We start from the raw sequence: 17,517 nt of genomic DNA, 5'->3' as shown, positions 1-17,517 counted from the left end.
CATCTCCATTAATTTTTATGGGAATTCCAGAGGTAGCCAACTACAGTACTTGGCTATCTCCGAAATTCCCAAAGAAAAGAATGGAGCCGCCGCACGCATGCCCAACCGACCACTCTTTTAATTTCAGGGGGGCTGCAAGGGGTAAGAGGCCTCAATTCTCGTGATCCGTGGGGGTCCCAGCGTTAGGACTCCGGCCAATCTAATAGTTCCCCACTGGATAGGGTATAATATCAAACAACTGCAATACCACTTTAACACTCGTCTAGATTGCAACTTTTTAAAAAGTCACAGTTGGTAAATCTTGAGTGCACCTCATTAATATAACAAACCCAGCCCACTTTCCACGCATTTATCAAAAGTGGAGAAAGCGGTGTAGAAATGGTGACATTTATGCACAAACATGGCATGCACCAAAAATTGTGACTTTTTAACTCCAGCTTTCTGTCGTAAATGGAAGGATATGTGTTAATTTTCCATGTGTTTTTTTCCTGATTTCAGAGCAAAATTTTACAGAGTGTATAGAACGCAGTAATTTATGGCTGTAATAATTTGTGCTGTATTTCAGTTATATATGGATGTGACTGAGTCGTAGTTGCTGAAATAAAATCCACAGACACCTGTATAAGGACAGTTTACAGTATTTTATTATCGTGTGATGTGACTAGTATATCAGAGATTTTATTACTCATCTGAAATAGATGGCAATTCCCCTGTGATAATTTTTTTTTTAAATTACAAACTGGACTAGAGAATCCTGTTGTTCACAAGCACATGTACAGTGTGGCCACATGATGGCGCCAAATACCTAAGATTTAATTTAGAGTTTCACCACCAGATGGCAGTCTCAGACCAGATATGCAGTGATCTTCGGTATATTTCTGTCAGCAGGAAAGACTGTAAGGCGTATGATGCTCATGGTATTAAAGTGGTTTGATCTGCTGAAAGAATGACACTGGAAAAGTGATTTTAGAGTCTCTGCTTACCCGTCCATGTAGCTTAGCGCCATCACTGATTTAAGATTTTAGCACTTTGCCAACTTGTTCCTTGATGGCTGAGACCCGAAAATGCAAGCTAATCTCATTTTAAAATTCTGCTTCTACTTCTACCTTTACATCGCCACATAGAGGTAGGTTAGTCACTAGTAAAGATTTTACAGTAGGTTGGCCAGAATACATGCAATATCAAAGGATTTTCCAGTTTTAGATAAAGTTAGGTTAGTCACTGAATTAACAAGTGCTAAAACTTTCTAGAGTCATTTTTGTCTTTCAATTACTTGCTGTTTTCCAGATCTCTGATTGCCTGCAGTGACTAAAATTAGGGTTATGTTCACATCTGCATTTACTTTTCCATCAGCAGGTTCATCTTTTCTTTTTAATGACAAGAATAGAGCAGCATGCAGCACTTTTCTTACTGTTACCATGATGCTAACCTTGATAGAAGCCTGACGGACCTTGTTTGACGCCATTTGACAGATTCGGCATACTGCTATGCTATTAGCACAGGTGTGAACACAGCCTCATACACCTCGCAGGCTGCATGTTCTGCAGCTATATCACTTACTGGAATCTGTGCCACAGCGTATTGCCGAGTCTGGATACAAGTATAGAAAACTCAGAGCTGTGAGCTATTAGGTGACAGCAAGCATGTATCTTGAAAATAGTCAGATTTGTAAACACCAAGGGGGAGAGTTATCAAAACTGGTGTAAAGAAAAACTGCCCCAAAAGAATATTAGGAAGTTCTGGAACATTTGCAAAACACTTTAAAGGGAGTCTTTCAGCAGTGATGGCCAGTTCGCATTGTTCGCCCGCGAACATATGCAGGCTGCCATCTTTTTTCACAAGTCCGCGAGCCGGTCTGAAAACAAGTGCGGTCAGCAGGAGCAGGCAGTTCCGAGAACAGCCACCAGGGGCCTTCATCGGGCTGTTCTCGGAACTGCCTGCTCCCGGTGACCGCATTTGTTTTCAGACTGGCTCGCAGCACAGGTAAGGGCTTACCTGTGCCTCACCAGGACTTGTGAAAAAAGATGGCAGCCTGCATGTGTTCGCGGGCGAACAATGAGAACTGGCCATCACTGCCTGTCAGCAGTTTAGACTGATGACAGCACTAGAGAGATAGCTGGAACTTCCAACCACTACAGCCGTCACGCAGAGGGGTGCACAGAGTACTACAGTGAAGCTCCGCCTCCAGTGCACTTGCAGGGGCAGTATCGAAGAATAAAACTCTGGATAATAAAAGCTCCACGAAAGGTTCTGCATGGTCAAAACTGCTGACAGTCTCCCTATAATTGCGTTTTCTTTTAGCTGTTAGGTATTTTTAAAGGTGTATATGATAGTACTTTTTAGAATCTTAATTTTATCTAAATTGCATTTAGCCCCAGGTTTAGGATTATCCTGGCAAGTATGATCACCCAGCTGCCCTCGCCTATGGTTATCCATATTTGTTAAAAATTGAATTACATACATTGCACACTTTTTTAAAAATGCCATGAGCGTCAAGCATTATGTTGCATTTAGTTTTTTTAGTTTTTTTTTACATTCTGCTGTTTCTTTGTCGTTTAGAGAAGCCCAGGGTACCTGCGCACGTTCAAATCTCATGTACACTTTGCTTTTTCATTCTGTGCAGAAATCAACCTGCCGTGTGGATTTTGAAATCTGCAGCATGTCGGTTATTTGGGCTGTTCTTTAGTGCAAAATTCACCATTTTCAATGCAAGGATGAGATCTGCAGAAAAAACGCATCAAATCTGCACCCAAAACCAGATGTATCACATGCAGTATTTGGTGCGGAGACACACAGGAATCCATACTGAATGTTGTGGTTTTGAAAAGAAGCCAGCAAGACAGAAATGCCACCTAATTAACAAATAAAAAAATGGCAGTAGCAAAAAGATGGTACGCAGGTGCAATGCGTAAGCCTGTGTGTAAGCACCGACGTGCCAGTTTTGATGGAGGATGCATCAAATTTATGAGCAGGTGCACGTCCCCTCATAAATGAAATGCCTCCTCCGGCAGTCCTTGCACCTGTCTGAAATCTACTCCAGCTGGTGGCTCCATGCACATCCCACTATCACCATTTCCCGTTTTTGGAAACTGGTGAGGGCAGCGTAAAAACGCAGTTTGCAACCAAGATTTTTACTGGCGTCTAAAAAAGTCACAAAACTGGATTTTATAACTTTTTAAAGCCTAAACAAAGGTGTAGGGCAGGGATGTCAAACTCGTGGCACTCCAGCTGTTGCAAAACTACAACTCCCATCATGCCCGGGCATACTACAGCTATCAGGGAATGATGGGAGTTGTAGTTTTGCAACATCTGGAGGGCCATGAGTTTGACATCCATGGTGTAGGGGATTATAAATTTCCCGCATAGTCCCTCATTGGGTTCATGTTTTTCAGACTGGATGTATTATTGATTATTTTATAGGACACAACTTGTAGACTACAATATTGTCTCCACACGTAATGCAAGTGTCTACATGTATTGGAAGTGCTGTGGATTTTCCAACAAATTTTTGGCCAGAGAATCCACAGTGACATACAGTTTCAGCAAAGTGCAGAGGATGTGGAAAAGTGCTGCAAGTAATTTAGGCAGTGGTGCAGAATGGACAGCATGCCAGTTCTTTCTGTGGCTTTCCATTGTGAATTTCACCCTTGCAACGGTCGGGGTGAAATCCATGGGAAATGCACAGCAAAATTAGGGGATTCGTCTCTCCAAGTGACTGGTAAGAGAGCATTATAAGTTGTTGGGTTGTCACCACTTTACTATCACCTTATCTGGACATACCTAGGGTGACAACGTTTTGGTTTCTTCTATGTGATGTGTGTCTCGTACTTTAGAACAGTTTTCTACAAATCAATTATTCGAAATATTTTCCCTGTTTGGCAGGTAAACGAGAGCAGGGTTATACCCTAGGTTGTGGCTAACTCTGAGTGTAAGGGCTGATTCACACGGGCAACAATTCCACGCGGGTGCAAAGCCTGAGGTGAACACATTGCACCCGCTCTGAATACGGACCCATTCACTTCAATGGGACTGTTTAGATGATCGGTGATTTTCAGGCATCACTAGTGCGTTGCGTGAAAATCGCAGCATGTTCTATATTCTGCTTTTTTCACGCAACGCAGGCCCCATAGAAATGAATGGGGATGGGTGAAAATCGCAAGCATCTGCAAGCAAGTGTGGATGCGGTGCAATTTTCATACATGGTTGCTAGGAGATGATAGGGATGAAAGCAACCCCGGACACCATTAAAGTGTATTCACTGTATTATTTTCCCTCATAACATGGTAATAAGGGAAAATAATAGCATTCTTAATACAGAATGCTTACTAAAATGTGGATTTAGGGCTCTTTCACACTTGCGTTCTTTTCTTCCGGCATAGAGTTCCGTCGTCGGGGCTCTATGCTGGAAGAATCCTGATCAGGATTATCCCCATGCATTCTGAATGGAGAGAAATCCGTTCAGGATGCATCAGGATGTCTTCAGTTCAGGACCGGAACGTTTTTTGGCCGGAGAAAATACCGCAGCATGCTGCACTTTTTGCTCCGGCCAAAAATCCTGAACACTTGCCGCAAGGCCGGATCCGGAATTAATGCCCATTAAAAGGCATTGATCCGGATCCGGCCTTAAGCTAAACGTTGTTTCGGCGCATTGCCGGATCCGACGTTTAGCTTTTTCTGAATGGTTACCATCGCTGCCGGGACACTAAAGTCCTGGCAGCCATGGTAAAGTGTAGTGGGGAGCGGGGGAGCAGTATACTTACCGTCCGTGCTGCTCCCGGGGCGCTCCAGAGTGACGTCAGGGCGCCGCACGCGCATGGATGACGTAATCGCATGGCACGTCATCCATGCGCATGGGGCGCTCTGACGTCATTCTGGAGCGCCCCGGGAGCCGCACGGACGGTAAGTATGCTGCTCTCCCACTCCCCACTACTACTATGGCAACCAGGACTTTAATAGCGTCCTGGCTGCCATAGTAACAGTGAACGCATTTTGAAGACGGATCCGTCTTCAAATGCTTTCAGTTCACTTGCGTTTTTCCGGATCCGGCGTGTAATTCCGGCAAATGGAGTACACGCCGGATCCGGACAACGCAAGTGTGAAAGAGCCATTAGGGGTTAAAAAAATTTAAAAAATGAACTCCCCTCATCCAATTGATCGCTCAGCTGGCAGCTTAACTCTTCAATCCTCATTTTAGTAAGCATTCTGTATTAAGAATGCTATTATTTTTCCTTTATAACCATTTTATAAGGGAAAATAATACAATGAATAGAACACCAAACCCGAACTTCAGTGAAGAAGTTCGGGTCTGGGTACCACACCCACGCGCGTGCAAAACTCATTGAACTCGCGCGGAAAAAACTAAACATCGGAACGCAATCGCAGTCAAAACTGACTGCATTTGCATGCCTACTCGTGTGGTTTTTCAGCAATGCACACGCGACGCATCCTGGGCGCCTGTGTGAAAGAGACCTAAGGGCTGATTCACACGACCGTGATTGGCTCGGGAAACAAGATCCATGTGTCGGGGCATCTTACAGTCCGACTGCAGCTCCCTCCACCCAAACTGTCATATCCTAGTGATTTATGATAGTCAGTTCCTATGTGATTGTGGTTCTATTGTACTGTGCTCACATGATGAGTCTTGTACAGTAGAAGCTGCACATCCCAAAGCGCAGGGGCACGTTGCTATGGCTGAGAACAAGACTGTTAAACAAAACATGCAATGTAACAGCTCACTGCAAACCAAATAAAGTGCAAAATTGCATCATAATTGCAAATGCTATACTAATAAGTTAGAGATGCTTGGCAAATCGTTTTGTACAAAATTATTTGAGCCCGTTTGCCACACGTCAAAGCATGTGGAACCTGCACTTTCTGAATTGTATGATAGCCGTCATGGCACATAACAGGTAAAATTTAGTGTTAGGAACCCGTCTAACTAGAGATCGCCTTGACGTGTGGCAGACGGGCTCAAATAATTTTGTACAAAACGATTTGCCAAGCATCTCTAACTTATTAGTATAGCATTTGCAATTATGATGCAATTTTGTACTTTATTTGGTTTGCAGTGAGCTGTTGCATTGCATGTTTTAACAGTCTTGTACAGTAGACCCACGTTCACCATACACTGTATGATTTGACTGTATCATAAATCACTATGATACAGTCAGGTTGGCTTAGGGGCGCTGCTTTCAACTAGTGAGATGCAGTCGACACACGGACCCAGTTTCCTGGGCCAACCATGGATGAATCATCCCTAGGCTTTGTTATTGAGGGAAGTGATACTTTATGAATTACCTGGGAAACGTAAATGTCAGCAATTGCTGAAAGCTGTGACCTAAGAGTATATGAATAACTCCTTTAAGATATAAGATCGGGGAAGTTCCAGTCGTATCTTTTATGTTAGGAGTACACATGGCCAGAGAAGAGCTCTTTTTACAACTATCTAAGGAGGGAAATAGCAGTAGATGGGATAGAGTGAATGCGACCCTGTTGCCAATTGACATGTTTCATGTTGGCTCTCCAAGTTTTAAAGCCTTGCTGGTTACAGGTGAGCGATTAACAGTTTGTTTTATCCACCACTTTAATGCGGCTCTTTCCCCTATCATATCTGGAGATAGCATTAGTGGACAGGTTTCCATTATTTTTATGTGTAACAGTTGTGAAGAATGTTGGCAGACTTAGGAGTCATTTGAAGAAATAAAGAAGTCTATCTGCTGATATACGATGTCTTCTACTTTCAGCTGGTGCTTTAAAAGGGATAAATGGGAAACATACTGCTGGCATTGTAACCACTTTGGGTCTTAGAAGTACAACAAAATCCACTGCAGTATTCCCATATAACCTAAACCTATAGTAGATATGTGGAGATAAATGTATGGTTATGTGGCTTGTTACTCAAAATTTACAATACATTTCAAGATAAGTATGGCCAGTTAACCAGTATAGGCTGCATTAAATATTCCTGGTGATCAGCTTGGTCATTTTGACCTTATATTTAGTATAGACATTTTTTAAAAGTTATTCCCACCTAAAATGTTATGGCCTACTGCTGGGATATGCATTAAGATAAGCAGGTTTCTGACCTGACCATCCCAAGACGAAAAGGTCAGAAGTGCATCCGGCTTTTTCCCTACTCACTGACATTCCCATTCATCCCCTGGACAGGTAATTGCTGTCTTCAGACTATAGTTCTGGTCCTGGTAGTGAGATCTGCACTGATATACCATCACCTATAATAGTGCGAGAGCCCCATTAATGAGTAATTATAGTAACTAAAAACTTTGACGCTAGCAGATGGGCAAAAAGCAATCTTGTATGATCTTCTATGATTTTTTATGCTGCCAAATAGTTCTTTTTAGCATTCTGCCATTTACGTGCAATTTCATGGGACAAACCAAGCAATTATTTTTTTCCTTCTGACAATAACCTGGAGATCATTTTTTTTCTAAATGCAGCATTGAATTTAGGATAGGGTGACAGATTGCATAGCTGGAACCTGTATGTGAGATGTAGACGGCAATTAACCGAATTATGTACAGGTCAAATGTAGCATACGCAGGGTTTTTTTTATATCCTTTGTTTTATGCTCGCAAGAAGCACCCGATGCAACCACATAATGCAGTCCACACGTAGCCATAGATGGTGCTCAGTCTGCTACTTGTTTTCTCTTTTAATTGATGTTAATCTTAACAGTGTTAAGGATGACACAAATATATTTAATTGTCATTTTACATCTCCTACTTTGAAATATGTACAGTGTTTTCTGTTGAAATCCTTTGCATGACCCTGATACATTATATGGATAATTACAGGAATGTTAGGAAACCTGCAATTATGCTTATAGGTGTCTACTACAACATTACAGATTTACGGAAATCCTTTATTTATTTATTGTATTCAGAAACATACCATACTGTGATAAAGGCGAGTTGACAATGGAAATGGATTTTTAGGTTATAATGTGTGAAGATACATAAGAATAGTTGTGCATATTATTCTAATCACATTTATTACATCATTTCCTTAGAATATATGATGCAAAATAAAAGCAGACTTTGGCAAGTCCTTTGTTTTCACTTGTTCTAACGATAACCCTGCAGAGGATAGATTAAATTTGTCTTTACCATGTTAAACTGACATCTATATGTCTGTCGTAATCTGCATATTAATGCTTTTTTATTGTATATCGGTGCAGAATAAGGCTACTTTCACACTAGCGTTCGGGGCTCCGCTTGTGAGTTCCGTTTGAAGGCTCTCACAAGCGGCCCCGAACGGATCCGTACTGCCCTAATGCATTCTGAGTGGATGCGGATCCGCTCAGAATGCATCAGTCTGGCAGCGTTCAGCCTCCACTCCGCTCAGCAGGCGGACACCCGGACGCTGCTTGAAGCGTTCGGGTGTCCGCCTGGCTGTGCGGAGGCAAACGGATCCGTCCAGACTTACAATGTAAGTCAATGGGGACGGATCCGTTTGACGTTGACACAATATGGTGCAATTTCAAACGGGTCTGGACGGATCCGTCTGACTACAAATTGGACTTTTTGCTGAAATATAATGCAGACGGATCCGTTCTGAACGGATACCATTGTTTGCATTATAGGAGCAGATCCGTCTGTGCAGACACCAGACGGATCCGCTCCGAACGCAAGTGTGAAAGTAGCCTGCATAGATGACCTATCGGTCATCTATCTCTATTATTATTCAACCTTTTTGTATCTACCATCTATCCACTTAGCTGTATATATATATATTTATTATCTATCATTGTTCTATCGCTATGTATATCTATGAACCATCTATTTATATGTCCATCTATCATTTTTGTCTCATATCTACTTATTTATCTATATGTCTACCATCTATCTACTATATCTGCCAGTCTATCATGTGTCTATATCATTTGTCTATCTACCGATCTGTCCATATATGTATCTATCTATCTCATATATAACTCCTCTATCTACTATCTATCTTTCTACTAGATCTCTCCATCTGGGTCTATCAATAATAGATAACATATTGGCATCTGGTTTCTTCCTCTCTAGTAACCAATATCATGAATGTGTGTACCATTCATTGCAGATCGCCCTCGGAACAGTAACCAATGTGGAGGAAGCAGTGAAGTGGCTGAGTTACACTTACCTTTTTGTACGGATGAGAGCAAACCCATTAGTATACGGCATTAGTCATAAGATGTTTCAGGTAGGAAATCCATTTCTTATGAATATCTAACCCCTATTCTCCAGTCAGTAATGCCAGGATAAATATTTGCTTTTGTTTTTCTGACATGATAGCAACCCTGCTTTTAGCTCATTTAGTTTAGTTCAATTTGTTTAGGCCTTGGTGATTTAAAATGGGTTTTAGCCAAAAGCAAGCAGTGGTCCTTGCAGAGTTTAACTCTTCGAGTTCTGTGTATGATACAACAGTGAAATCAACCTATCACTATGTCTGAAATCATAAATGGTTTTGCAGGCAGTATTAATTCTGTATGTCATGAAACTCAATAGCATTGATAACAGAAATGGTGTTCTTTCTTGACTGCCCAACAGATGGATCCCTTATTGGAGAAACACCGAGAACAACTGGTAATAGAAGTGGGACGGAAACTTGACAAAGCTCGTATGATTCGCTTTGAAGAGAGGACTGGATTCTTTTCCTCTACGGACATGGGAAGAACTTCCAGCCACTTTTACATTAAATATAATACGATTGAGGTAGGAAATATTCTCGTTACCACTATGCAGTGTTGAGACCAAGCAGTTCACTGCATACTGGCAGGAGAACCAGCAGTAAACAGACCGACGGTGGGCCTGTTAGTTGTTTCAAACAAGGACCTATGTGAGAGCGTATGGTACCAATGTGGTGCTCAGAGACATGTGTAAAGTGCTATGAAGTTGTGCTGTGGCATGAATATGCTGCCAGACTGACTGGCGGAGGTCCTAATGTGTAGTCAGAAGTGGAGCTTCGAGGTAAGGAGATGAATAATGCCATTGAAGTGGCTTGGCTTGTGCGCAGCAGTTGTGTGCCAGAGTCAACTGGATTAATTCCAAGTCAAGCAAAATGGCTTTAGGACAAATTTGGAAACTGGGCATCTCCTCATATTGTTTCTCTAAACAAAGTATTTTTATTGTAATAAAATAAAGAGGAGCGTCAAAAGGTACCGAATGAAAAGTAGGATGCTTAATGAGATGAAACTATACATTGTGGTACTTCAGTTTTGGGCTTAAAGGAAATTTTTGGTAATTTTTTTTGTAGATTCCCTCACATTGCCCATTAATTCTGAGACCCCCACATTTGTTACTTTTTAATGTTATGTGAAGGAATTAAAGATACCTGTTTACAAACTCCTCTCAGATCCTTAAATGATCATTATACGTTCAGACAGCTTGGAATAAATCAAAGTACAGGTGACTGTAAGAAACTTTGTAATATATCAGGAAAGAAAGTCTTGTTCTAGAGGTTCAGAAATCTCTCTTGGCAAGAAGGGTTGCTTGCTTACTGGAGGTTGATATGACATCATCCTACTGAAGTGTATGGAGAGAATGGGAGAGGTGGAAACAGGAAGTGTCTAGAGACCAGACTACACAGGAATGCTTAAGCACATTCAGCAGCTAATAGTAAGTCTTCTATCTCACCCTCTGTGATTTATTCACATCTGTACTGCTCAGAACGTCTCTATAATGCCCCATGTGCCACTTCTGATTCCAAGTTGGGAAGCAAAATCTGTGTATTCTGTGGCCAGACATGAGAAGCAGCTAATCTCCACGCACCAACTCAGAGCCAACTGATAATTATAGATGCAGCCTGCAAAAGAGAAAACTTCTAAAAAGATGCAAGTCATATAATGGTCAGATATAATGCTGTAACTCATGTATACTGACATGGCGGTTTTTTCTGAAAAGTTTTCTAAAAGTTTAGGTAAGCTTTAAAGTGCCAATGCTTTTTCAATAGTTGTCAGCCAAGCACTTGTTTAGTCAACAGCTGTTCTTCCAAACCCTTCTATACACCTACACACTTAGTTAAGCAGTTTTTTATTTCTTGAGAACAAAAGTTCTGGGTGTTGAAATTGAAAATACCTGATCCTCTTTTCCCCTGACCTCATCTTTTTAAGATGAGACTGAGAAGGCCTCCATAAAAATTAGATAGTGAGATGAATTTGGCAGGTTTGGCCTACTTTTCTCTTATGCGTATAAGTACCTTTAAGGAGACATACTAATTACATTCTCGTGGATTTCGGACATCAAGTTAAAAATCCAGCCTGTAGCCGCCATGCAGTGTGCAAAATAGAAATATTTAAAATACACAATATAATATGTATAGGGTCAGAAAGCAAGGTCCCACTCAACACTACCTCAAGTGTAATCTGACATGTGTGACTCCAGGTCCAAACCAAGAAAGTAGGCTACATAAATCAGTCCTTGAAGGGGGTTCATGTTAGAGCACCAGGTGTGGGGTGTCCCAACCAGGTGATGAGGGTTATAAAAATAAAATTCTGATTTACTGATCGTTTACTGTACTAATCCCAATTAACAATTATCTCCAAAATCCTGTTGAGTGTTCAGAAGTTCAGAGATAAGAGCTATAGATTGAGCCATCAGAGCAACAACATGACTGATTCAGTGTGAGGCAGAGAGCAATAGTCTGTAGTGAAAATGAAAGCTGTAGAGGAAAAACTGTTGACTTATATTATTTTTTTTATATAAAGATCAGTTCAAAAAATTACTTTTAGCCCAAAATTTGTATACTGCAATGATAAAGAATTTCTCCCAGAGGTGTCCGTAGCTGTTAAATAATATTTACCAGATAGTTTTGAATGTCTCCTTCTTGATCCAGAGCAGAGTGTAAACATTATTCTAACTACTATCCAAACCTGTACTTTTCCCTTAAGTATTTTAAAGGGAATCTGTCACTAGCAACCCCCATATCTGTCTGCATAGACACATACCTGTGGTTCACCTGATTTAAATGCTGCTTTTTCTTTTGTTGATTTAAGGCTCCGTTCCCAAATTATGATATCTCTTCTTAATATGTAAATTAGGCTTTTGGTGCAATGAAGGCATTAGCATTGCTCTTGTTGCAGGGAGGAGAGAATACAAGACCATCTAGTACCACAGGCCCCAAAATTTTTACAGATCATCCACCATTGATATTTAACTGAACAGTAGATTGGCATATAGTAGTCCAAGCATAATCCTTACTGTACCCTGTCAAATTCCTTAGTGTCCAAGGACAGGATGGAGCGAGAGACACCACCAACCCCCCTCCCAGTCTTATGTTCCATTGGTAATTGTTATCATAGATAAAGTAACTATATAGCATGTGTTCTTATTCAGTTCACTTTTTTCATTTTATTATTTGGCAGACTTTCAATGAATTATTTGATGCTCACAAAACTGAAGGGGATATCTTTTCTATTGTCTCTAAAGCTGAAGAATTTGAGCAGATCAAGGTAAGATATTGTTCAGAAGTGGCAGACGTTTTGTGAAGTTTATTTTACAGTTACAATTAACATAATCATGCATAGAACTGTTGTGTGTGTGTGATTTGTTTCAATGATTTGAGCCTAATTCTAGCCATGCTGCAATATGTCCAATAAAGTAATTGGTCCCAGGAGAAACTTGATGTTTAACTGGGAACTTTCCCTTCAGCAAACTGTCAATACATGGACTTTTTAAGTAGTGCTATAGTATCGATCTTACTGTTCTGTGAGATTTTCTCCTACAGTGATTTATTTCATACTCAGAGGAAACAAAGCAAATACATATTCAGAATAAGTAAACCAAAATATACAGAAAATTCTGAATTTCCTAATTACTTTTTAGCTGTATATTGTTTGGTTGTTCATTATTTGTACCATTATATTTCTTGGATTACTGTGGACAAAGTTTATGAAAAGAACAGATTTTCGACACTGCAACAAGGTTTTCAATCCTCCCCTTTCCTTTATATAGTATTGTAAGGGATTACAATATCTGAAAAATGGGTTCCTGCATGAAAGTGTAACGTGCCCCATTGGACACCCTTTGTGACACTCAAACCGTAAAAATGCTGACTATAATGTCTGTAGGGGAGGCACTGTATGATTTCAGTGATGCAGTCCTTTAAATGACACAGAAGCACAGTTCTCTAGTTCACAACATTTTCTAAAAAGTTTTGTTATTATGGTACTACAGTACACCATATTTTTAAAATTATATATATTTTTTTTCAGTATGGTACTTGGGTGCACTGTGTAGTCCAAATATTCTAATCCTAAAAGTGACATAGACTCTCTAGACCGACCCCAGATTTATCACAGGGGCTCAGGCTGGATAAATGTGATGCAGGAATAGACACTCTTTCTCTGACTGTGTACCAACTATTGGTTGACTTACTTTGAGAGAGAATTTCAAGCCAGAATTGTGGTACAAAATGGTGCTTCTTAACCCACCACCCCTTTTCTTGTTCAGCATGTAGGGAAAAAATAAGATTTTTTATTTTTTTTGCACAGACACATATTTTTTTACTATGGTGCTACAGTGCAGTTTTTTAGATGCCACTATGGTATACATTATTTTACTGCTGTACAGTTTATTTGTAATATGCTAACCATTTTAAACTCTGTATTCACTGTACAGTTTTTTTTACACTGATATTACGTTGTAGTATTCAGTTTTATATTCATTATTATGGTTCATGGTTCTACAGTACAATGTTTTTGTACCACAGCTTACATTTTTTTCTTTTTACACAGTTTTTTTACTATATTTCTATAGCACACAGTTAACCATTTTTCTTTTTACTGTGGTATTAGAATACACTGTATTTTTTATGATATATATATATTTTTTTTACAATGGCTAATTCTTCCACTATGATTCAGTATTATTTTTGTACTAAGGCACTGGTATGTACAGTTTGTTTTTACTGTCGTACTATGGTGCGCACTCTTTGTCTTCTTATTTTGAAGTATACTTTTTATACATAGCAGTCAGCTCTTTTGCTGATCCCTACACAGTGGTCTTTCACACGGCAGAACACTTCAGTTTATCAGTTTGTTGTACAGATATTGGTATAATGGTAATAATTTTAACAATACTACTGCAATGTTCTGTATAAAGAGACAAGATGAACAATAGTCGTACATGACATGATCTGCTTGATTGTAGCAGGATCTGCACAGCCATTGTGTTAACTGTGGCATCCCCATTCAGCATATTTGAAGATATGCCAACATGCCATTATTTATTGGTTTTCTATTTCAAGGGAAATTACTTTTTACTCGCGTGACAGTTTACTACTTTGCATCGTAGCACTTGGATTATGAAGATATGCATGTATGCATTGCACTGACCATCAGCTACATACCAACATTATAACTGTAATGAACACATTCAAAGTTAATTCAAGATTGTTCTAATCTGGATGGATAGACATTTTCTTTTGGTCAAATTGAAATGAAATCTCATCATTTGCAGGACGGTGGGGTTAGCAGGCCAATTTGTTTAGCATAGCAATTTTTTCTGTGTCAATGACAACCTTAATAATAGTGATGAATAATAAAATGTAATTGTGTCATTATTAATATACTTTCAATTAGATTGCTTTAGTTACAGAAGAACAATTTTCTCTGCAGAGAGAAATTGCTTTGACATAGATATTGGGTGGAAGTGTATAATAATTATATGTATTTTTTGTAAAGGTCCAACACTATGAAATATGTGGAGACATAAATTTAACAGGTAATTGTCTCAGAGGCAATTTAATCCCATTTCTTGTCATCTGTGAAGATTATTAGGATTAAAAATATTTTTTGTAATAATTCTCAGTGGAAATCCACACTTATTGAGCGTAGTGGTGTAGGCAAAATAAGTTTAAAAAATGTTGCCTCAACAGCAACTTATTCTTGTATACTTGGATTCACTTTTCTTATTTCCCGCTGGACCAGAAGAGTTTGAGGAGTCCAAGTATGGCATTTCCAACTGCTCTGTGCAGGGTTCTAGGCAAGATTTTGTAAACAGTGGGATCAAGGTCATTCTATAGATTCACACATATACATGAACACGTACACAGACACATTCACATAAATACTGTATACTGTGGTCCCTCAAGATGCAATCTTTTTACCTTATTTTCAACTTTCGATGTTGGGCCTCTGTACACACTGATACACCTAGATGGATACTGTATATTCACAAATATATACATTGAGATGCATACTGTACATTTTCCTTCTCTGTTGAAAGGGAGCAGGTTACAGTATACCTGACATGCTCCTCCCAGCTGTGATTAGGAGATGCTGGAGCCTTCTTTACCTCCTCCTCTTTGACACAATTGCTGTCTGCCATCTGCTGGTGAATGCTGAACATCTCCCGTACAATCACCTTTCACCAGCACATGGCAGATAGCATTACATAGAAACTGAACTATGGAGGTGTCAGCTGGACTTTTAACCCAATAACACATCCCACTCCACACACTCCTACCCGGTTCCTGCAGAATGGGCATTAGGGGAGCAATGTGGTCAGCGAACTTGATTTCCTTCCTAACTAAATTTCTCCTGTAGGTTAGTTTTGGTTTCTTGTGACATATTCATTGATGAGTTGTTTGAATTCACAGACACATTTGTTGCATTGTCTTACACGGCTCCTATTACCTTGGCCTTTCCAGTGCTTGTTTTCTTTTCCTCACATAGTGGCAATGTAGAGTTTTTTATTTATGTTTATTTTTATTTATTTTTAAACCATAAACAGGTAGATATCCCACCAAAACTAGCAGTCCATGACCTGCCTGTATCTGGACTTTTCTCAAAATTAGTTAATTTTTAAAAAAAAAACAGATGAAGGGCTTCTTACCATTGCATTGGGTTGTATATGACCTGTATTATAAATAAATTGACTCCTTCAGTCACCATAGAAAAATAGATTACTACCAAGGCCTGTAATATGTTAGCAGCATGACATTGCAAATGTGTGACAGTTCATTGCCCTGGAAATAAACAGAAGTAAGCATATTTGGTTGCACCACTTTTTCATGTGCTTTATCACCCCTTCAGTATTATATTGCCTTTTTATACTTCATTTTAATGTGTTGTCTTTCCATGATAGGTACGTGATGAAGAGAGTGAAGAATTGGAGCACTTAATTGATAATTATTGTGAACTGCCTGTTGCCGGTGGAGTGGAAAATGGCTATGGAAAAGTAAATATTCTTCTTCAGACATATATTGGGCGTGGAGAAATTGACAATTTTTCCCTCATCTCCGATTCAGCATATGTTGCACAGGTAATTTTAAAATGTCTAAATACTCATAAAATACACTGATCATTTGACATTTTTTGAAATGTTCTATATTTATTTGTTAGAAGGTTTATGTTTTACTCTTTGCATGCACTAATGCATCACAGAATTGTATTTTCCAACTTGATATGTAAGATCGGAGATGATTATTAACTGGTTTATTCCTTCCCTGTAGGTACTGTATTGTTTTTCAGGTGCTTCACTTTATAATTGTGTTTTTACAGAATGCTGCACGAATCGTAAGAGCTCTTTTCGAGATAGCCCTCAGAAAAAGGTGGCCAGCTATGACTTACAGACTCCTAAACCTTAGCAAAGTCATCGACAAGCGTCTCTGGGGCTGGGCTAGCCCTCTTAGGCAATTCTCTATTCTTCACCCTAGTGTGTTAACAAAGCTGGAAGATAAGAAACTGACTATTGATAAACTGAAGGATATGAGGAAAGATGAGATTGGTAATAAAAAGAACCTAAATTATTAACAGCAGTAAAGTATATATGATATAGTGCTTGGCATGGTGGCCTTATGTATTACTACACCAGACTTGATGTGTATTAGTGTTTTATGCTTTGACACTTACTCTTTGGCTATATACAGTCTTTGGCCATTTATCTTTCTAGCCCTGAGTAGCACTTTTCCCTTTGAACTGTGTGAATCCATTGCGGCATGGACTCGGCAAGGGGCTGGAAGCATTCTTTCCCATGTTAACATGATTGTATTACACAGTTATTGCAGATTTTTCAGATGTGGAATTGCTGCATGTGTTTATTTGGTCCTGCATCATTTTTATATCCTGCTTGCCTTTAAAGGAAACTCCATTGGAAAATTGAGTTTCCCATTGCAATTATTTTTTTTATTGTCAGCTCAAGCAGAAAGAACTTTATTGTTTGGGAAAATAGGAATATTTAGCACCAGTCCCCAACCACCAACAACAAAGGGAACTTATTTTTTATATGGACCCTTTGTTCTCTAGCAATTGGACCTTGTCCTCCACCAGTCTGCAGAAGTACTGGTGATGTTTTTCATGGCATGTCCTTGAGATTTCTATAGACATTGTTGCCGGTGCTCACCAAAGCTGCAACCAGGAATATTAAAATAGCATCAAATTTATTTTCTACATGTAAGTGGAAATTTATAACTAGTACCAGGAGACATTTTGTGAGTTTTTCTTTAAAGGGGTTCTCTGGGATTTAATAAAATAAAATTACTTAAAATATCAAAATATTACTATATAATAAACAC

The 17,517-nt window shown here is 39.4% G+C and overlaps 1 protein-coding gene across 1 annotated transcript in view; it reads left to right on the top strand.

The window, feature by feature from the left end:
• Positions 1-17,517, top strand: part of ASCC3 (activating signal cointegrator 1 complex subunit 3) — a 670,136-nt gene that overhangs the window by 465,639 nt on the left and 186,980 nt on the right. Inside the window, exons 17-21 of the mRNA XM_044289192.1 lie at positions 9,085-9,204; positions 9,552-9,716; positions 12,365-12,451; positions 16,089-16,265; positions 16,505-16,730. Coding sequence (XP_044145127.1) covers positions 9,085-9,204; positions 9,552-9,716; positions 12,365-12,451; positions 16,089-16,265; positions 16,505-16,730 — 775 coding nt within the window. The remainder of the gene's footprint in view (positions 1-9,084; positions 9,205-9,551; positions 9,717-12,364; positions 12,452-16,088; positions 16,266-16,504; positions 16,731-17,517) is intronic.

Source organism: Bufo gargarizans, chromosome 4 (genome assembly GCF_014858855.1).
Source record: "Bufo gargarizans isolate SCDJY-AF-19 chromosome 4, ASM1485885v1, whole genome shotgun sequence".
Classification (NCBI taxonomy): Eukaryota; Metazoa; Chordata; class Amphibia; order Anura; family Bufonidae; genus Bufo; species Bufo gargarizans.
This window is presented reverse-complemented; position numbering and strand designations above follow the sequence as displayed.